The sequence below is a fragment of the Elephas maximus genome, chromosome 3, assembly GCF_024166365.1.
Source record: "Elephas maximus indicus isolate mEleMax1 chromosome 3, mEleMax1 primary haplotype, whole genome shotgun sequence".
NCBI lineage: Eukaryota > Metazoa > Chordata > Mammalia > Proboscidea > Elephantidae > Elephas > Elephas maximus.
The window spans coordinates 42,137,526-42,158,957 of record NC_064821.1 but is presented as its reverse complement, the minus strand read 5'-3'; the positions used below and the strand labels follow the sequence as shown (position 1 = coordinate 42,158,957).

The 21,432-nt window shown below is 58.3% G+C and overlaps 1 protein-coding gene across 10 annotated transcripts in view; it reads left to right on the top strand.

The window, feature by feature from the left end:
* Positions 1–21,432, top strand: part of MEGF6 (multiple EGF like domains 6) — a 136,340-nt gene that overhangs the window by 102,420 nt on the left and 12,488 nt on the right. For 8 of the 10 annotated variants that reach the window (XM_049877692.1, XM_049877689.1, XM_049877693.1 and 5 more), the window contains 12 exons: positions 7,017–7,142; positions 8,051–8,173; positions 10,327–10,449; positions 10,748–10,885; positions 13,085–13,204; positions 13,527–13,649; positions 14,345–14,518; positions 14,848–14,979; positions 15,850–15,978; positions 18,160–18,288; positions 19,205–19,339; positions 19,415–19,549. In XM_049877692.1, coding sequence (XP_049733649.1) covers positions 7,017–7,142; positions 8,051–8,173; positions 10,327–10,449; positions 10,748–10,885; positions 13,085–13,204; positions 13,527–13,649; positions 14,345–14,518; positions 14,848–14,979; positions 15,850–15,978; positions 18,160–18,288; positions 19,205–19,339; positions 19,415–19,549 — 1,587 coding nt within the window. Of the gene's footprint in view, positions 1–7,016; positions 7,143–8,050; positions 8,174–10,326; positions 10,450–10,747; positions 10,886–13,084; positions 13,205–13,526; positions 13,650–14,344; positions 14,519–14,847; positions 14,980–15,849; positions 15,979–18,159; positions 18,289–19,204; positions 19,340–19,414; positions 19,550–21,432 lie in introns of those variants that run through there. The other 2 variants (XM_049877698.1, XM_049877694.1) reach the window with 2 other exon arrangements.

Below are 21,432 nucleotides of genomic sequence, written 5' to 3'. Positions count from 1 at the left end.
CTGGATGGAGTCCTCCCAGGGCCTGCTGGGACCCTCTTGGTGGGGAAGGCAGGGTGCTGTGAGCCCTTTTGGGACTTTGCAGTGGCAGGAAGGAGCCAGGGAACAGGGACAGGCCTGGAGGCCCCCTCCCCCAACAACCTGTAGTGAGGACTCGAGAGGTGTGGGAGTGTGGGATAGAGAGATACCGCCGGGGGTGTCACACTGTACCCCAGCATGGGTTATTGCATGTGCACAGAGCGTGGGGCCTGTCTGGTGGGACCAAGCCTTGGGGCTGAGGGAGCAATCCTGTAAACTCTAGGAGGAGGCAACGCTTGAGGGGCCTTGAATGACTCTCAAAGCTGCATGGAGGGGAGGAAGGGGCAGGGCTGCAGACCCGCCCCTTTTCATTTTTTTTCACTCCTCCGTTCCAAATTATGGGAATAAAACAGAAAAACCCAAACTATTTAATTTTTAAAGGTGAGAATTTATAAGAACGACTTTGTGATCTGCCCAAAACTGGGAGAAGTGCCTAGGCCTAGAGGCCTTGAGCCCACCCTGTCCCTGGTTGCCCTGCCAGCCTGGCCCCGGAGGAATAGGGCCCCTCCCCCACTGAGGGAGTACAGTTCTACCTTTAGGGTGCTCCATGGCCCAGTGTCCTCCTGGGCCATCTCCCAAGCCTCTGGGGCTAGACAGAGGCCCGAGCTCTGCTCCTGCCCTGATTCTCACACCCTGGGGGGCCTGAGCCAGCATTTTCTCCCCCATATCTGTGAAATGGAGGCTTCCCTGGGGGTGGTGGCTAATGCGTCCAGTAGGGCCACTCTGGTATTCTGTGACATGTCACAGAGCCCTGGCATGTAGACCACTGAGAGACAAACAGCCCCCAGGGCCCTAACTCCTTTGAGCTGGGGGCCCCTCCCAAGGCCTGGGGTCCTCTGAGCCAGCGTAATGCTCTGTGATCCCAAAGGTTGGCCCATCTGACCTTCTAGATAGCCTGGCCTGGATATAGCTGTTTCCTGGGTCCCCTGGAGTAAGTGGCATTGTCCGGGGCTAGTCTGAGGGACCTTGGATATTGCTAGCCCAGCTGCAGAGGGACCATCTAGGTCCGATGTCCTGGACTGGTCACTGGGGCAAGGTGGGCTCTCTGCCCTCCTCCTGCTTGGTCTCACCTCTTGATCCTTTTGGAAAGAGGCCGTTGGGGGGACCCTGCTGTCAGCATCTCTCCCCATGCTGACCTGGTGCCCCCTGCCTGCCCCACCTTCCCCAGCTCTGCTTGCCAGCCCAGCTCTGCCCCAGACCTCGGTCTCATGCTAGGACCTTGAGTGGCTAGACAAGGAGGCTCCCTTCTGGCCCTCCAGCCTGCCACACCACCTGTTCTGGACCTCACTCATATCTGTGCCAGCCAGGCCCCTGTCTGCCCCTGCCCTTCCTGGTGGGTCCAACCCAGTCAGTCACTGCTCCAAGCCCCCTCAGTGCTGACAGCCTGCCCTCGTGCCCCATCTTCCTGCGCCCCTGGGACCCTAGAATCAGGCCGCTCCTTTGCAGGGCAGCCCAGGGGGTCCAGTGGGGTGGGGGCTGTCGAATTCAGGGAGGAAGCAGTGGCCATTCTCCCCACCTGTCATGGATTGTATTATGTCCCCCACAAAATGTATGTATCAAAATGTACCACGATTCCTGGTATTGTGTGATTTTCCGGCTGGTGGTGTCTCACCCTTTTGGCTGGCTGCCAATGCCTGGCACTGCTTAGCCTATGGAATACAGTCGGGAAGAAATGAGTGCCCTTCCAGAACTTGCAATCTGATGGGTGCTGCTGATAACCATTGTCTTAGTTTCCTAGTGCTGCTGTAACAAAAGTATCACAAATGGATGGCTTTAACAAACAAATTATTTTCTCACTGTTTAGGAGGCTAGAAGTCTGAATACAAGAGCCTTCTAGGGCCAGGTTCTGGAGGAAGTTCCTTGTCTGTTTTCAGCTTCTGTTGCTCAGTTCCTTGGCAATCTTCCTGTGGTTTGCATCTTCCCCCCTGTTTGTGCGTGCTTCTCTGTCCCTAATCTGCCCTCTTATAGTTCAAAAGGAATTGGTTTAAGACACACTTTACACTGATATGGCCTCATTGCCATAACAAAGAAAATCCTATCCCCAGATGGGGTTAACCTAACCTAACTTTCCAGTGGATTCCGACTCATAGCAACCCAAGAGGACAGGTTAGAACTGCCCCATAGGGTTTCCAAGGAGTGGCTGGTGGATTTGACCTGCCGACCTTTTGGTTAGCAGCCAAGCTCTTAACTACTGCATCAACAGGGCTCCCAAATGGGATTACAAAGGTTATATTATTGTGTGCCATCCAGAAGTGCCCCATAGGGTTTCCTAGGGGGAAATCTTTGTGGGAGCAAATTGCCAGGGGTTAGGATTCACAACACGTATTTTTGGGGGGACACAATTCAACCATCTATATGACGGACAAGGTCGTTCCCTAAATGTTCCGTGGGAGTGAAGCAGGATGGGGAGCTGCGGCCCCATGGAGGTCTGGGGACCTCTCTGAGGAGGGCCGTGGAGCTGAGGCCCCAGTGAGGAGGGGAGCTGGCTACACAGGGATTGGGGTGGGCACGCTGGGCATTCTGTCTGGCTGCCCCAAGGTTTTACCTACTGTCTTCCAGGCTCTGCTGCTGCCCACTTCTCTCTAGAAGTGCCTAGTGTCCCCTGAGGGCTCAATGGGCCCCCTCTGGGAAAGGTCACATGTCACCTGTCACCTTGTTAAAATATCTCCCCCTCCCCCTACTCCTGCTCTGAAGGCAAGGCCATCCTGGCCACAGTAGCAGACTGCAGGTGAGCTGTAGGAAAATGGGAGCTGTGAGAGGGGCCAGCCTTGCCCGGGAGGCATGGGGTGGTACTGTTGGGGCTGGGGTGAGCTGGGACGTGGGGTGCGGGATGGTCAGCCCGGGTTGGGGGTGAGCCAGGCAGGATGTGGATTACAGGATGGCCAGCTGGGTTTGGGGGTGAGCCACACTCTTCTCCCCTGTGTGGCACCCTGGCCTGCCGGCCATGCTGAAGGAACTGTCCTGACTGGTGGCTTCTGTGGCTGAAATTGAGAAGAGAGGGCCTAATGGGCAGCTATGCAGGCTGTGGTCAACCCTGGCGCCACCCTAGGTGCAAGTGTCGTGACTTGTGAGCAGGGCCACCATTTGCACACCTCCAAGGGCACCCTTTATACGGGCTGCACCATGGACAGTGCCCCCTGTGCAGTGGAGAGACCTTGTTCAGAGGGTAGAAGACAAGCAGAATGCAGGAGGCAGAGAGCAGTAGGTGCACCTGTGGGCCTCCTGGTGGGGAGGGGCATGAGGGGATGCTGGTATTGGGGGAAGGGGCAGAGCCCAGGTCACCACATCCTGTCTGGCTATCCTGGCCCTGTCTCCAACCAAGGGCTTCCTAGAAGGTTGGGCTGCCATGGCCTCTGATCATGTGCTCTGGAGACCTAGCAACCAAGCTAGCCTCGGGGCAGTGATTTCAAAACCTCACTCAACCATGGGAACCAGATCCTCCCCTCAGCCAGCCCCAAACCACCGACTGGACTCTGAGGTTTGATGGAGTGGCTGCTGGGCTTGGCACTGTGTGGCACACGTGCCCTCCATTGGCCCAGCCTCCCTAGCCACAGCACAGCCCTCATCTCACCAGCCTGGGCCCTTGGCATGCTGGGACGTGGAGGCTAGGGCCCTGCCAGCTGAGCCACTCCTGGGGTCTCCAGCAACCAGTGCCCACCTGCTACCTCTTCCCTGGCACTTGGCTACACCTGATACTTGGCACCATGGCCTTGGCTTGAGCTCCAGATCCACACCCAGGCCTCAGATTCTTCCTCCAGATCCCCGAAACAGTGCTCTTCCTTTGTCTGGAATGCGGACTCTCCAGGAGCCAAGGGCAAGCTGGCAGTGGCGGAGCAGGTCTTTGACCCTGTAGGAAATTAGATTTCTAGAATTTCCAGTTTTCTATTTAAGTATGGCCCTCTCTCCCTTTGAAGAGCTTGATAACTCCGGCATAACAAATATTCTGATTAGCAGTGAGTCCTGCTGGTGTATAGTGGAATTGCAGCCCAGCTCTATGAAAGCCTACAAGTAACCTGGCTGAAGTGGCATGCCCTAGAATTTGCAAAGTGGAAGTCAGGGTATTCCCAACTGGAGTAAAATGCTTCTGTTCTGGATGTGGGCAGGGATGTAAGTTAGACCCTGGTAGAGAAAAGAGCCTAAAGTCAGAAAGGGGCAGAAATGTTGGGCAGTCTTACTCCCTTAAAATGACTTTGATCAGCAAGCCTTCTCAGTATGGGGATTTTTTTTCCTTTGAGAAAATATCACACAAGCTGGCTTGTCCCTGAGCTGCATAGCCCAGCGCTGGGGAATCTGCCTTGCTCAGCTTTCTGGGAATCCACATCATAGAATGTGCATGATGACACTGCACTTGGCTCCCTTCTTTGCACAGCTTGGAAGCATCTGGAATGTTCCAAGCATTGTGGGATAGAACAGAGAGAGGTTATGTTCAGGAGAGTGCGAGGCTGCCTGGGAGCTGGACTCCCCCACCGCACTCCTGCCCCTGCCTGTGACTTCTTCACTGCTGGGCCCCACTGAGCCCAATGCCTGCTCATCCCATGCCCACCTCAGGGGCCTGCCTGGTGGGGCTGATTTGGCGGTCCCTTTTCTTACAGTCCTGCCACCATCTTCCTAGGCCCTCCTGCTGCCTGTGGTGCCTGCCCAGCCTGGCTCCCCTGAGCTGGGTTCTGCACCCCCCTGTGTGCCTGCAGGCCCTGCCAGAAGGTCTTCTGGTTCCTATTAAGTGTTCTGAGCTGGAATGCAGTGGTGTTGTTAATACAAATAAACAGAGTCCCCAGGAATGTGGACTGGCTCTGGCGAGGAGTGGAAGCCACTGGGTGATGGCTGGTGGCATGGGCAGAGCCTACTCAGGTGAGGCAGGCCAGGCTTGGGGTCCAGGATGGCTGTGGCATAGGGCCTTGGGCAGCATGTGGGGCAGATAAATGGGGAGGGGGCTCAGTGGGTAAGGGGGACGGTGAGACAGAGCTACACTGCTGCCTCTGCTCCATCCACCGCAGGCACTGCTAGGGCCAGGGGTGATGTCCTGCAGGTGGGTGACCCTTCCCCGGAGCTGGCAGTACCACTATCAGGTGTCCTCCACCCTTGGGACTGGCTTTGCCCCAGGAGGAGACCCTCTGCATGTGTTCCCCCCTGAGGAGCTGCACATGAGGAAACTGAGGCCAGTGTCATGAGTTTTGTGGCTTATTTCTAAGTAAAGTGAGCATGCTTTGAGGAGAAGCGTTGCCGTCTGCTGACAGTATGGCCTGGACTTGTTGGAGGTTTGGGGCAGCTTCCATGTTCCATTTGGCGACGCTATGTAAATAGCTCCAGCCCAGTGCCGCCGACCTCCATGCCTCTGGTTCTCGGCGGAGCCAGCTGTGCTGTGCCAGGTGTGCCACTCCCGGGTCCCATAGAGAATGACAGAAAGGAGTCCTCTCAGATTGGACCAGCCCATGCCAGTGTCCCCAAGGCCTGCGATGACAACAGAGGCAGTATCTTGGGTGATGCCTGGCCCCCGAAGATACTTTGTGAATGGCCTCAGATTTGTTCTGGGCCAGACACTGCTTGGGCAGCCCTGCCGGGCAGACGCCACCTCCCTGTAGCACAGGCCATGTGCATTCTTGTGGCTTTTCTCCCAGCTCCGGCTGGATCCCTTGCTAACCACAGAGGCGGCTGCCAGCAACTTGATTGTAACCAAATCCTCCCCAAGGAGCCAGCTGCTGCTGGACGCCCAGTGCCCACCCTGGGCCAGCTCCTTGGGCTGGCTAGGAATTTGACCCCTTGCTGGCCACCCTCATTCACAGGCTGAGCTCATGCTCCCTAGAGACTGGGGTACCGTCCCTGGCCCTGTGGCATCTCCAAGAGCTGCTGCTGGGATGGGTGGGGTCCTGGGTTGGTCAGGTGGGAAGTGTGGCCCAGCCTGGCCTGGGGCTGCCAGAGGGGCACTGACTGGGATCCTCAAGCCTGCAGCCTCTGGTCCCCACGATGGCACCTGCCCTGCCAAGAGGAGCTGGCTGCCGGCAATGCGGGGGCAACCACTTCCATTGCCCACTGGCTCCCCACCCTGGGCAGTCAGTGGGGCCCCGAGCCTTGCGGGTAGCCTGCATGTGTGTCCCGAGGATTGGGCCAGACAAGGGCAGTGGTGGACGCTGGGACCCAGGAGACCCGCCCTCATCCTCTTCTGTGCTGGCAGTCACAGCCTGCTTGTTGCCAGCTCTATACTGTGGTCCTCATCCCAACATGGGGCCTTTCCCAGTCCTGTGTGGTCCAGTGACTGTGTGTAGTGGGGTTGCTATCACCCCACATCACAGGGGAGGAGACAGAGGCACAAAGGCCACACTGCTCTTGGGGGGGCTGGGGTGGAGCAGCTCTCTGGGAAGTGGCGTTGCTGGCGCTGGTGTGTGCTGGGCGGGAGTGCTGCTGGTGCACGGATCTCCAACTCTGAGCCCTGGGCCCCCTGCCTGCCTGTCGCCCCATCCCTACTGCCCAGGCACCCACATTTGGGAGCGGGGTGCCAGGCCTTCCTCCCATGTTGGGCTAGCTCTGGTCGCCAGGCCCTGCACTCCTCCTCTCGGGTCTCCAGGGGCTCTGGGGACTTTGTGTCCTGCACTGGGTGGCCTGGGCTCTGTAGGGGCTGGGCCATCCGGCAGAGAGCCTGTGTGCGCCGTGTTCCTGAGTGCTGGGGCCGGAGGGTCCAGAGGCAGCCGTGGTGCCACATCCCCTACAGGTGGGCTGAGAATGCAGTGAACCAGAGGGGATGACCTTGGCCTATCCAAAGCCCCTGCTTCTGGGGAAGAGTTACCCAGGCCGGGTCAGGTCGTGGGTGGCAAGACGGGTCCAGAGTGGCCTGGAGGGTCCAAGCGGCTTCCCAAAGGAGGCTGTCACCTTCGTCCCCTGCGTCCCCTGCACCCCGTACTCTGTGCCTGTCCTCCCTGGCTGATGTGGGCCCTTCCCCTGTCCCTCAGCCATCAACTCCTGTGCCCTGGGCAATGGCGGCTGCCAGCATGACTGCATCCAGCTCACGGTGATGAGGCATCGCTGCCAGTGCCGGCCCGAGTACCAGCTCCAGGAGGACGGCAAGCGCTGCATCCGTGAGTCCATCTATCTGCCCATGGGCTCAATCAAGGACAGGGGCAGGGAGGCGCCTCCCCAACAGACCTCTGGGACTGGAGATGCCTGGGAAGGTGGCCTGGTTAGGGTCTTTAGAGGCACTTGCTGCTGAAAGGCTGTGTGGGGTACCCAGCTGGGGTGAGGGGCTGGGCTTGGGGAGCACCCTGGGGGACTGGAGGGCCTCCGTGTACTTCTCAGTTCCAGAGATTCCTGGAGGGGTCCCACCTTGCCCCACCATGGGTCTGTCTGTGGGTACAGGGGACTTGGGGCACAGCCTTGGGTGAGGGTTGCCCAGGCCCCTCTGGCATTTGTCCTGGGGTCTCTGGGCTGCTTATTCAGAAGGAAGGAGGAAGGGGTACTGCCAGTGGAGAGGCGGGACAGGTGCAGAGGACCCCGGCTGTGGAAATGAGGCTGGAGGGGGCAGGTGATGAGAGAGTGACCCCCTCACCTCCCCGCCATAGCCTGCTGGGTCCTGCCCACCAGGAAGGGGTGAGGGTAGGTGTGGGAGGGGCCAAGGCTAGAAGTGAGATGAGTATCATGGGGTCACAGTCCCAGAAAGGGGTCCTCATGCTGCCAGGCAGCTGGCCAGCCTGGCATCTGGTCCCAACAAGGGAAAGATGTGGGGGTGAGGGTCCCCACCTTGTTTCTTGTCATTGATGGAGTTCTTGGGAAATCAGGCTCTGGATGAGGGTGGGCATTGGGGGGGGCCCCCTGTATTCAAGCGGTTCCTGCAGGAGGGCGACCTTGTCCTGAGATGGCGAGGTCTTCTCAGGGAAGCCCACTGGCCAGAGCCGGGAGGGTCATGCATATGCTTGGGGCCTCACGTGGGGCAGGTACACCCTGCCCTGACCTCTCCCTTTGCCTCTGCCTTCTGTGACCCTGCCTGCAGGGAGAAGTCCATGTGCCGACCGAAATGGCGGCTGCATGCATACCTGCCAGGACCGCCGGGGCCTCGCCCACTGCCAGTGCCACACTGGCTACCGGTTGGCTGAGGACCGCAAGGCCTGTGAAGGTGGGTCTGCCCCGACTCACTCAGCTCATCCTGCACCCCTCCCTGCCCTGCCCCCTTGCCTTACCAGTCCCACCCTGTCCCTCATCTTGTCCTCTCACCCTGCCAGCTTTACCCTGCCTTCACCCTTGCCAGCCTTGCCCCTGCCCCCTTGATGAGTCCCCCCAACCCCTGTCGGCTTGGACCCTGCCCATAGGACTCCCTTAGCCCTGTGCTCTGGCCCCACCCAGAGTCAGCCAGCATGTCCTTGGCACTGAGGAGTGACCTGTGTCTGAGTCTGGGCTGGCCCAGCTGCGTCCTGCTGGACTGGGCCTTTTGGGAGCAGGGCTGGCCAGTCTGGTCACCCTTGGGCGACCCTGGATGACGCATAGGCTGCTTGGCCCCAGCTCATCTGAGCTGCGGGGGCGGGGGGGTTGGAGAGGTACAGGGAGGGCAGTAACATGCTCAAGGCAGCTGCTTCGAACTGGAGTCTCCTGTCAGCATGAGGAAGCAAGAGATCCCAGGGTGTTTGTTTTTTATTTTTAAAAATACTTTTTTGTACAGGGAAACCTATGAGAGTTGAAACTCAGCAGAATTGCCTTATTTTTCTGAGTCTCTCAAGTTTTCCACCTTCGGGAGGGCACCCTCACCACTTTTCTATCACTCTCTATTTAGTGGGAAATCTTTGAGTTCTCCTTCTTTGACAGGTTTCTGCCTTACGCAAGTGCCGGTGTTTCCAGATTTCACTGTATTACCTAAGTAATACCTGCTTGTTAGGAACCAGTACAGATAAAAGATAAGAAAAAAGGAGGAAGACATCACTCACGGGCCCCAGAGTGACATTGCGATGCTTCGGCTTCGCCTTTCTCGGTTGCCTGCTGCATATTTAACACGTTTAAGTTGATATGCATATTTATGCGCATTTAAAATCTCACAGGCTCACAGTTGTACATAACACATTTAATTTAGTAGGCATATTTATGCAGTCTTACACTCAGACATGCTCACAGCTGGTTGCTGTTTTCTAAAACACGAGACCCTTGATACCCTTGGCTGCCCTTTGGTCTGTCTGCCTGGCGGTGTGTGTGCTACTTACTGCTCTCAGTGGACTTGGAGTTGTTTCCGACTCCTTGGTGTTAGAAACAGCTCGGGTGATGTCCATGCTTCCTGACTGCTCATGGAGAGGGCCCCGGGTGGGGTGGGGGGTCCAGACATCCTGTGAAGTGGCTGGCAGAGATGGTCTTGGCAGCTGGTGAGAAGCCCATATTCCTGTTTTCACCAATGCCAGGACGGGCCATTTGAAAGGTCATTGCCAGTTTGAAAGGGCAGGCCCCGTGGTTCTAGGAGCCTTGTGCTTCAGGGGATCCCTCCCTTGAGACGGGGTTGGGGATCAGACCTCTTCCTCCCAGTGAATCTTAGGGGCGTGAATACAGCAGTGGAGGCCTGTGGGGGTCGTGGGGGACACCCACCAGGATGCTGGTCCTGATGCAGCCACAAGGGGAGGTGCTGGTAACCATGCTCTGGGTGCCAGCAGGTCCAGGCCTGAGACCAGGGCTCCTGGGCCCCTCCCAGCCCCCAGGCGGTAGGAACAGCCAAGAAGACCTGGATGCAGACAGGCTAAGCTCTTTACCCAAAGCTGCCAGCAGGACCCGAGGCCCTAGCAGTGGGGCCCAGAGTGGACACTTCCTACCAACCTCTGTGCTCCACACCCCCTCCGAGAGGGAACACATGTCTTCTCAGGGAGCTCGTTGAGCAGAATTCGGACGAGCGGAGGGGCCAGATCCAGAGGAGGCCCAGTCGTCCTGGTCATGTGGCCGTGGACCGGGGTGGGGGGTGCACAGAGGAATGGGTGCAACCACAGAATGGGAGACACAGAGGAATGGGGTGCAGCTATAGAACAAGGGGACCCAGAGGGTGTGCAGCCATGAAATTGGGGCATAGAGGCATTGGATGCAGCCACGGAATGGGGGAAGCATAGAGGAGTGCAGCCATGGTACCATGGGACACAGAGGGGTGCAGCCATGGAATGAAGGGTGCAGAGGGTATCGGGTGGCTCCCCTCCTTTCGTAGGTGGATTCTTAGGCCTGAGCACCCAGCCATGCCCCTTCTGGCCTGTTGGGTGCCCGGTCTCCCAGGCCAGAAGCCCAGAGACCCTTTCACCGATCCCTCCCCTCCAGATGTGGACGAGTGTACTACCGGGCAGGCCCAGTGTGCCCATGGCTGCCTCAATACGCAAGGATCCTTCAAGTGCGTGTGCCATGCGGGCTATGAGCTGGGCGCTGATGGCCGGCAGTGTTACCGTGAGTGGGCAGTGGGCAGACACCTGCATGCATGGGGGGTGCTCAGAGGGGCAGCATGGCTCTCCAGCCCTCCCCTGGTCCATTGACTTACTTTGGCTCAGGGGCTGCACTTCCTTGGCAATCAGGAGCAGTGCATGGGCGAGGCTGTGGGAGGGCAGAGCCTGAGTTGTTCTGAGGTTCAGGAACTCCTTGTTTCCGGGCAGGGGTCCCCTGGGCTGGCTGCTGGGTAGAGGAGGACTGTGCAAGGTGGGGGGCACCAGATCCTGTCCTTTGTCCCAGGCCAGCAGTCTCTTTGCAGGGATCGAGATGGAAATTGTCAACAGCTGTGAGGCCAACAATGGCGGTTGCTCCCATGGCTGCAGCCACAGCAGCTCAGGGCCCGTCTGCACCTGCCCCCCTGGCTACGAGCTGGACACGGACCAGAGGACGTGCATTGGTGCGTGTTGCCGGGTGGGCTTGAGGAGGTCTGGGCCCTGGGGTCCATTTCTTCCAGACTGTCTCATTCTGACCCAAAGCCAGATCCATTGCTGCCTGAGGCTGCAGGCAGGTCTGGTGCGAAGATGCGGGAGTGCTCTTCTGTCTGCTGCACCCTGCTCTGGCCACACTGGGCCCTGCAGGCATGCTCAGGGGGTGGGTCTGGTGAGAGGTAGCATCAGTGGCCCTGGGAAGGACCCTAGGTGCTGGCATCAGCCTGCTGAGTCCCTACACGCCTGGCACTTCCAGTGCCTCCTCTGAGCACTGTTCCATGACTCCGTGAAGTGCCAGGAGCCTGGGAATGGCCCCTGACATACAGGGTCTGATGGAGGGGCCTCTTTTGATGGGTGACCCTGGCTCCAGTATGGACTCCTCTCCAGCCCCAGTCTGGCCCCTGCTCTGGCACCTTCTCCAGAGCAGGTGGGGTGGCTGGAGCTGTGATATGTGCCATCTGTGTATCCATGTTTGTAGGGCAAGAACATATATGGAGTTGTGTGTGAGTGTGCATGGTATTGTGTGGGTGTGAGGTGTGCATGGGATTGTGTGTGGCTGTGGGTGTGGGTGTGCATGGGATTGTGTGGATGTGAGTGCATGGGATTGTGTGAATGTGAGTGTGCATGGGATTGTGTGGGTGTGCATGGGATTGTGTGTGGGTGTGCATGGGATTGTGTGTGGGTGTGCATGGGATTGTGTGAACGTGAGTGTGCATGGGATTGTGTGTGTGTGCGTGGGATTGTGTGTGGGTGCGCGTGGGATTGTGTGTGTGCGCGCGTGGGATTGTGTGTGGGTGCGCGTGGGATTGTGTGTGGGTGTGCGTGGGGTTGTGTGGGTGTGCATGGGGTTGTGTGGGTGTGCATGGGGTTGTGTGTGGGTGTGCATGGGGTTGTGTGTGGGTGTGCATGGGATTGTGTGTGGGTGTGCATGGGATTGTGTGGGTGTGCATGGGATTGTGTGTGGGTGCGCGTGGGATTGTGTGTGTGCGCGCGTGGGATTGTGTGTGGGTGCGCGTGGGATTGTGTGTGGGTGTGCGTGGGGTTGTGTGGGTGTGCATGGGGTTGTGTGTGGGTGTGCATGGGGTTGTGTGTGGGTGTGCATGGGGTTGTGTGTGGGTGTGCATGGGATTGTGTGTGGGTGTGCATGGGATTGTGTGGGTGTGCATGGGATTGTGTGGGTGTGCATGGGATTGTGTGAATGTGAGTGTGCATGGGATTGTGTGGGTGTGCCTGGGATTGTGTGGGTGTGAGTGTGCATAGGATTGTGTGAGTGTGCATGGGATTGTGCATGGTGTGAGGCATGCATGGGATTGAGTGTGTATGGGATTGTGGTGTGAAGCATGCATGGGATTGTGTGGGTGTGAGGTGTGCATGGGATTGTGTGGGTCTACATGGGAGCATGTGTGTGAATGGAATTGTGTGAGTGTGCATGGGATTGTGTATGGGTGTGCATGGGATTGTGGGTATAAGGTGTGCATGGGACTGAGTGTGGATGGGATTGTATGTGGGTGTAAAATGCATGAGATTGTGTGAGTGTGCATGGGATTGTGTGTGGGTGTACGTGGGATTGTGTGTGGGTGTACGTGGGATTGTGTGGGTGTACATGCGATTGTGTGTGGGTGTCCATGGGATTGTGTGTGGGTGTGAGGTGTGCATGGGATCATGTGTAAGTGTGCATGGGATCATATGTGAGTGAGTTTGCATGGGATTGCGTGAGTGTGAGGCGTGCATGGAATTGTATGTGGGTTTGCCTGTGATGTGTGGATGCGCTCACAGTTGCGTACAGGTGTTTTACGAGTGAGCAGAGGTCTGCATGTGATTGTGTGTAGGTGTGAGCTATGCATGGCATTGTATTCAGTGTGCTCACAAATGTGCATGGGTGTGCATGTGATCATGTACATGGCATGTGCAATTGTGTGTGCACATGTGTGGGATTGTGCATGGGTGTGTGTGTGGGTATGCATGTGATTGTGTGTGGGTGTGCATATGTGTGTGGGTGTGTGTACAATTGTGTGTAGGTGTGTGCGATTGTGCATGACTGTGTGTGTGTTATTGTGCATGGGGGTGCCTGTGATCATGTGTGGGTGTGTGGTGGTGGGTGGGTGGCCCTGGATGGTGGGCATGGGTTGGTGGTGCCCATGCCAGCAGCTCCCGGTGTGCGCCCATAGACGTGGACGACTGTGTGGACTCACCATGCTGCCAGCAGGTCTGCACCAACACTCCTGGTGGGTATGAGTGTGGCTGCTACGCGGGCTACCGGCTCAGCGCTGACGGCTGTGGCTGTGAGGGTAAGTGCCGTGGCCTGGGTTGGGGTGTGGGAGGAGCTGGGCTGACTGGACCACCTGTGTGCACGAGGCCTTGCCCTCTACACACTCTGCCTCTGTGCACTGGTTGAGCGCCTGCCCTATGCAGGGCTGTGCTGACCTGTGACCAGCGGTCACTCTCTTGGACTGAGCCTGCACCCTGGCTGCTCCCAACCTGGCCTAGTGGGGCAGGGTGACCACCATCACCCTACCCTAGGATGGGAGGATGGCTGGGAGGGACTTGGGCAGGGCCAGCCCATTGTCCAGCCCTGTAGGATGGCCTCCGAAACCCTGTGATTGCCCGCAGATGTGGACGAGTGTGCCTCCGGCCACAGCGGCTGTGAGCACCACTGTGCCAACCTGGCCGGCTCCTTCGAGTGCTCCTGCGTGGCAGGCTTCCGGCTGCTGGAGGACCACAGGGGCTGCGCCCGTGAGTCCCCACCATACCTGCCTGCTCACTCCCCAACCTTTCCTTTTTAGGGTCTGAGTCCAGTGCTCCCCCTACGTCACTGCTCTCTGTGTGCCCTTCCAGACCCCCTTGCCATCCCTCCCTCTGAACACTTGCTCTGTCTTGGGGTCTGGGTTGGCTTTGCCACACCCCCTCCTGCTGGGACTGGCCGTGGGTGCTGATGGCAGCATGGGGAGGGGGCTGCTCAGACGGTATACTCTGAGCCAGGTGATGTTCAGGGGTCCCGGTGGTCCATGGTTCCTGTCAGGTGAAAGAAGGGACCACAACCTAAGTGACACCATCCCAGGCGACACAGAGTCCAAAGGAGACAGAACCCTGCCTGCCTCTCACCCCTCTTCATGCCTCAGAGTCCTGGCCAGGAGTCTGCATACTTCAGGGCCAGAGCGGGGATGGGCTGGTGGTGGTGGTGGCGTGGGTCAAGCCTACAGGACCTGGGCCTTCTGTGTCCTGGAAGCAGTGTCACTGGGGCAGCGGGGACAGCCCTGTGAGCAGGGCGCAGAGGGGGCAGCTTCGGAAGCAGTGACCGGCTCCCCCTGGGGTGGGGGCTGCGCAGAGGGGCTGGACAGGCCCTGCCCAGGAGATGCTGTGGGAGGGGGAGGGTGTGACCCCTGTCTGGCCGGGTGTTGGGAGCCGGGCTCAGTGGCCTTTGCCCCCAGCACTGGAGGAACTGGCGGTGGACCTGGACAGTCAGCTGCCCTTTGTGCGCCCCCTGCCCCACATCGCGGTGCTGCGGGACGAGCTGACCCAGCTCTTCCAGGACGAGGAGGACGGCTTGGCTGACGAGGAGGAGACGGAGGCGCGGAGCGAGCACAAGTTGGCCGAGAAGTTCGGTGAGGGTCGCGCCCGGCCTAGGGGCTCTGCTCTCATGGCGTTGGAACCCCCTCCTAGGGGCCAGGCTGCTGCCTCCTGCAATGTCCTGTTGATCAAGGTCCAGAGTGGCCATGCGTTTGTTTGATTTGCGCAGCATGTCTGGCTGAGCTGGACCAGAGTAACCCCAGCCTCCAGTAGGGGGTGGAAAGGGTGCTTTCAGGTCCTACCTCACAGGGTCCCCCCTCCCCAGCTGGCCTGTAGGCCTGAGCCTGAGGCTCTTTGCTTGCTGAGGCTGAGCATACCTGAGGTTGGGGTCACCCTCTGAGACCCCTTGCCCGGCTGCTCCCAGTCTGCCTGGACAACTCCTTCGGCCACGACTGCAGCCTGACCTGCGATGACTGCAGCAATGGGGGTACCTGCCTGCCAGGCCTGGACGGCTGCGACTGCCCTGAGGGCTGGACTGGACTTGTCTGCAACCAGAGTGAGGCCGGGAGTGGGGTGAGGGCATGGGTGGGGATATGGTGGACAGGTCCTTTGGGCAGCCATGGCCCCATTCACTTACTCCTCCCACCAGCCCCGGGCAGAGGCTCCCCGTGATCCACTCACTCATTTACTCATGCATTCATTTGTTCACTCACTCATTCATGCATTTACTCACTCACTCATATAGTCATTCATGCTATCACTCACTCATTCATTCATTCATTCCCTCAGGCAGTCATTCATGCATTCCATAAGTACGAATCACTGTCTGCTCTGTACCTTGGGAACAGCAAGGCCAGGTGTTTGTCCCTCTCAAGTGCCACAATCTACAGGACTCAGCAACAAGCCAGCAGCTAACTAACTAAGACCATTACAGGTGGTGATCAGGAAAATGGAGTGATCAGGAAACAAGGAGGGGTCTCAGAAGTGTCACCGGCAGGAGAGGCTTCTCTGGCTCAGGCAGTCGAGAACCATTGTACCCATGACCTGGGTGGGAGCAGTGACTCCTGGCTTATAGCTGTCCCGAAGCCTGCTCTCCCATGCCTCCGTCCAGAGCCTTTCCCACACCCTGCCCAGCCCCCTAGACCACATTTTGCTGTTTGGTCTCAAGGGAAGTAACAATTGCTCATAAGCGTATGCCTGTTTGAACATGCCGGTTGAGTAGGGACTGTGCTTTGTTGAGCTCAGACGGAGAAGATGCAGGGATTGATTACTGGGCGTGGGTGGGGACAATGGTGTAATAGTGCCGACATCTGTTGCTCCGAGCAGCAGCTTCTGAACTGGGTGGTTCAGACCCCAGGAGGGTGGTTCAGCATGTTTGGAGCCTTTCTGCTGCCAGTCACCCTGGTTCTTGACATTCCCCTTGTAGCGTGTCCTCCAGACACCTTTGGGAAGAACTGTAGCTCCTCCTGCAGCTGTCAGAATGGCGGGACCTGCGACCCTGTGACGGGGGCCTGCCGCTGCCCCCCAGGCGTCAGTGGAGCCCACTGTGAGGATGGTGTGTGCAACTCTCTTGGGCCCCTGGAGCCATCCTTGGGGAGGGTGTACAAGAGGAGGGGGGAGCATCACCTAACAGCTCTCCTTGCTTGCTCTCTCCAGGTCTCCTTTTTTCCCTGTGGTGGGGACAGTAATGCTGTGCTTGGCTTAGACCCCCTTCCCTTTGGGTCGTACCTGAGGGGGAGGGATGAGGCCCTGTGGGGAGAGGGCACAGATTTCTCACTGCATGCTCATTTCCCTGGACTCTAACTCTAGCAGATGATGAAGTCTTGACAGAAGAACAGCCCTTTTGGAATTTGTTCCCTTTGGAGGTAGTGAGGTCTCCATTCCTGGAAGCATTCAAATAGAGCTGTACGATGGCTGGGTGGGAAGTGCAGAAGGAATGAGTCATGGGCTGGTGGCTAGAGGGCTGATGCTAATGTCCTTTCTAACCCTGAAGTTTCAGCATTTCAGGAGCAATTAGAACCAGTTGCCATTGAAATTGACTCACTCATAGGGACCTCATGGGTGTCAGAGTAGAACTGTGCCCCATGGGGGTTCTCAATGGATGATTTTTCAAAAGTAGATCACCAGGCTTTTCTTCCAAGGAGCCTTTGGGCGAACTCGAACCTCCAGCCCTTCATTTAGCAGCCAAGCGCTTTCACTGTTTGCACCCTCCAGGGACTCAGGAGAAATGAAAGTCCACACAATTGAGTTCCCAGGAGATTAACGCTTAGTCTTTAAGTCTTCAGGCCTATAAATTCTGCCTCTTTCTGGTGATGTAGCTAACACTGCCCTGCCTTAGTGGGGGAGGAGAGCAATTAGGGAGCCTGACCCGATGCTTGGGGCAGCAGAGCCGTGTGCGCTGTGCTTTGTGGAGGCCTCAGTCTGCCCTTCAGGGCTCCCTGCCTCTCCTCTCTCTGTCAGCCTCTGAGTCCCTGTACCCTCAAGGCCCTGCCTTCCGCTGTGCTTCGCTTCCCTTTCTGCCTGCATTTTCACCTTCTGGAGGAGGAGACCTGGTGCGCACTGGGAGTTGTGTGTGCTGGCGGCTCTGCAGACCTGTAGGACTGAATGTGTTGCTTCTGCTTTGGGGTGTTCTATGGCTTCCTGGAGGAGCCCTGGTGGCCCAATGGTTAAGCACTTGACTGTTAACTGAAAAGTCAGTGATTCGAACCCATCAGCTGCTCCTCGGGAGAAAAGACCTGACAATCTGCTCCCAAAAAGATTACAGCCTGGGAAACCCTATGGGGCAGTTCTACTCTGCCCTACAGGGTCACTATGAGTTGGAGTTGACTCGACAGCACACATCAACAACATGACCTCCCGAAGGCCTGGGTCTCAGCTGGGCTCACCTAGGGGGGTCACCAGATGCACCTGTGTAGGGGAGCTGGAGGAGACCAAGCACCCAGGGAGTCTGGCAGGCAGGCTTTTGGGAGCCCGGTGTTACTGTCCTAGGCTCTGGGCATTCCTGGGCTTGTGGCTGCATCACTCACTCTGTCTCCGACGTCACACGGCCTCCTCTTCCGTCTCAAATTGCCCTCTGCCTTTCTCTTCTAAGAATGCCTGTGAGGGGATTTAGGGCCCACTGGGTGATCCAGGATGATTTTTTCTCGAGATCATGAATTACAGCTGCAAAAACCCTTTTCCCAAATAAGGCCATGCTCACAGGTTCTGGAGATAAGGACGTGGACATATCTTTTGGAGATACCTGTTACCCCACTACAGCCCTTCAGTTGGAGGGACATGGGGCAGGGTAGGCCAGAGACGAAGAAAACAGGGCACCTGGGGGCTCTGGCCGGGACCTGTCCAGTTGGGACATCCGTTCCTCTTTAAGATCCTGGATGCTGGGCTCGGTAACAACTGTGGGTCAGAAGTTACGATGCTCCAGGAGAGCCAGACAAGATATTTGTGCCATTCTGGTCTGCGCTGGGGCTCTGCTTGGCCTCTCACCATGCTGCCATCCAGGCCACAGAGCTGGGTGGGGTAGCAGACAGGCAGGGAGAGTCCAGCCACTCCACCCAGTGCCTGCCCTACCCTTGTGGACCCTCTGCCTCCTGAGTCTCTTGTGTCCTGGCACGCAGAGGCCTCCCTCCACCTGGAACAACCATGCTGGGTACTGCGTCCTCACAGTGTGTCCTGGGTGGGCCCTGTGTCATGCCCACCCCCCACTTCCTCCCTCCACTGTGCCCGCTGCCGCCCCCAGGCTGCCCCAAGGGCTTCTATGGCAAGCATTGCCGCAAGAGGTGCCACTGCCCCAACCGAGGCCGCTGCCACCGTGTCTACGGGGCCTGCCTCTGCGACCCAGGGCTCTACGGCCGCTTCTGCCACCTGGGTGAGTCCCGCTGAGCTGCTGCAGCATTGAGGGAGAGTCGGGTGGGGGGGACAGGCCCGTGTACCTCACTCACTGTGTGCTGGGGGCTTGTGCCTTTTGGGTTGGGTTTGACTGTTCACCATTTTGTGGATGATGAGCTCAGGGCTCAGAGAGGTCACCCAGCTAGGAGGGGGCAGGGGGCCTGGGGTCTCCCTAGTCTACTCTCTTGACTGAGCTGGCCTCCAGGGCATCCAGCTGGGTGGCCTCACCCTCAGGGTACAGCGTGGTGTCAGGGGAGGGCAGCCCCTAGCCCTGAATCTGGGATACCAGGTGGGCTGAGGAGTGGGCAGAAACCTAGCTGATGCCACCCGGAGTCAGGGTGACAAGGAAGCCACCTTGCATACTGGGCAGGAGCCTTGGAAGCTTCCAGGGCACAGAGCTGATCTTGGGTGTTTGAGATTCCTGGCGGTGAGGCAGTGTCTGCAGACACTCTTAGACACCAGGAGGGGAAGGGCTGTGGCTGCTGGAGGGAGGGTGGATGGGGACAGTGAGCTTCAGTGCAGCCTCACTTTGAGCTATTTGTCACATGGGATTATTTAGAGGAGAAAATAGGAATTCTGAGAAGTTCAGGGACTTTGTTAGCTGGGAGGTGGTGTGACCTGGGACGAGTCCCTGGACTTCCCTGAGTCTTGTTTGTCTATAAAAGGGATGAGATAGTCATCGCAGCCCCTGGGATGAGGTGCTGGGCTCCCCAGGGAGTGCTCAGTTAATAAAGGGCACGGTGGCTGCGTGGGGCGTGGGACGTGCTGGCTGTGCTGGGCCTTGGAACAAGAGCTGAGTGCATGGTGCTGAGGCTTGGGGCTAGGGCTCTGTGGACGCAGCTGGGGAGGCGGCACAGACAGCAGCAGGCTTGTCTCCGTGGTGTCTCTGGCTGCAGCCTGCCCCCCATGGGCCTTTGGACCGGGCTGCTCGGAAGAGTGCCGCTGTGAGCAGCGGAACACGCAGGCATGTGACCGGAGGGACGGCAGCTGTGCCTGCAAGCCGGGCTTCTGGGGAGAATGGTGCCAGCATGGTGAGTGTGGGTGGGTGGGGGCGGGGAGGGGGGTGTCCCGGGGCCCGCTGACCTCCCCTGCCTTTGTGCCCACAGAGTGCCAGCTGGGTTTTTTTGGGCCGGGGTGCCAGCAGGCGTGCACCTGCCCACCAGGTGTGGACTGTGATCCCAAGAGTGGTGAGTGTCAGAATCAGTGTCCCGCCGGCTACCAGGGCAAGGACTGTGACCAAGGTGAGTGGCCAACCCTGGGCCCCCAGGGATCTGGGGGTGGTCAAGGCCGCATGGCCCAGGATGCAGGTGGCTGCAGAGGTGCTGCAGAGCCAGGCTGAGGGGGCTGACACCTTTACCTGCCTGAGTCACTGCACCTGTAGCAGCACTGGTGACTGGTCTGTCAGTCCCTCTGCTCCTGGAAGGGCTGCTCAGGGCCAGACTGGTCATCCAGAATCACTCACTCACTCCACTGGTAGATCCAGAGTGCCCTTTGAGCTTGATGCTGGGCTGCAGGAGCTCCATCCTGGCAGTGTGAGAAAGCAGGTGAATAGGCTCCTTGGGGATACCTGGGGGAGATGTGGGGGAGGCAGCTGCTCTTGGAGAGAAGTCTGGGCTGCAGGTGCCAACATGGGGCGTGGGTGCAGCGATGGAGGTTCCCTCCACATGGATGCTGCAGCCTGGGGGTAGGTAATAGGCACAGAGCAGTAGGCTGAGGTTGAGGCCTGGGTACCCACCTTTCCATGGTGGGAGACAGGGAGTGGCCATGCAGTGGACCAGTGGACTCAGCCCCAGGGGTCCCAGGAGGCCTGGCAGCCCAGAGGAGGATCCAGGAGGAGGGCACTCTGGACCTGCTTAATTGTACCCGAAACCCCGGGGTTACCCAGGAAGTGTGGAGCTGGGCTTTGCTGGAAAGGGTTGGGAAGGTGGGGAGTGAGGCGCTGTCCTCAGTCTGGTAGGAGGCAGGCCTCCCGCCCTCCAAGCCCATCCGCCTGGCTGGGTGGGTGCTGGATGATTAAGAAGGATTGGGAGAGGGCCCAGCTGGAGCTAGGACTCACCGGGCCTCTTTATGTTCGAGGTGCGGCTGACGAGTGTCCTTGGAGCCTTCTGCTCCTCCATCCCATGGTGATAGGAAATACCTAAGTGTTGTCCTTGTCAGAGGAGGGAAGGGAAATATGAGTAAGAGAGCCCGTGGCAGCTGCTGCTGACAGACGCTGGGCTGGTCAAACCCTCCCTTAGCATGCGGTGCACACATACCCACCCCTGCCAGCCCGAGGCAGATGGGCAGCAGGGAACCTGTTGGGGGCAGCACCAAGACGGAGGCGGACACCAGCACTGCCCCTCCTACAGGGCTAGTCCAGGGGTCTCGCCTGGCTCCAGCTTCCACCCCCCAGGCTGAGCAGAGGGGCCAGCGGTGGGAGCAAGGACACCCCTGCTGGCCGTCTTAGGCCACGCTACCATACAGGCTGCAAAGCCCAGGGACGTAGGCCTGCACCCCATCCCATGGACCCTCCCGAGTGTGCCACCACACCAGCCTATTGGCTGAGATGCTGAAGACCCTTCCAAGGGTGAGATAGAAGAGCCTCAAACCCAACTGGTGGTTTTTGGTTTTTGGTTTCCTTTTTCTTCAGGAACCTTTAGAGCCCCAAAGATAAACCACAGGAAGTGACACACATAGTCTGAGGGAAGTGGTGGGCTCCTCACTGCTGTTAGGTGTGGAAACTATTACAGACCAAAAAACGCGGCTGCCCCCAATTAGTGGAGAGGAGGCTCCAGGAGGCCTGGCGGGCCTGCTTCAGCCGGCGTGGCTGGCTTTGCCTTTCCCTGTCCACACCATGTGTGTGCAGCATCTACTGAGCGTATATGTGTAGTGTGAGGCACCTATTGTGCACACGTGTGCTGCACCTGTAGTCCTACTGATGTGCCTGTGTCCCTGGGGGTGGGATGTGGGTGTGTGCCCACAGGGGACCGGCCCCTCACGACAGGCTCATCAGGGGTTGTCCTCAAGTCCCCTATTCCCAGAGTCCCCTTTTACGGCCTTGGAAGACCCCCATCTTGGGACTCTGCCCTGTCCTTCTGACACTCCTCCCCCAGGCAGGGATGTCCTCAGTGCTCAGCCCCAACTT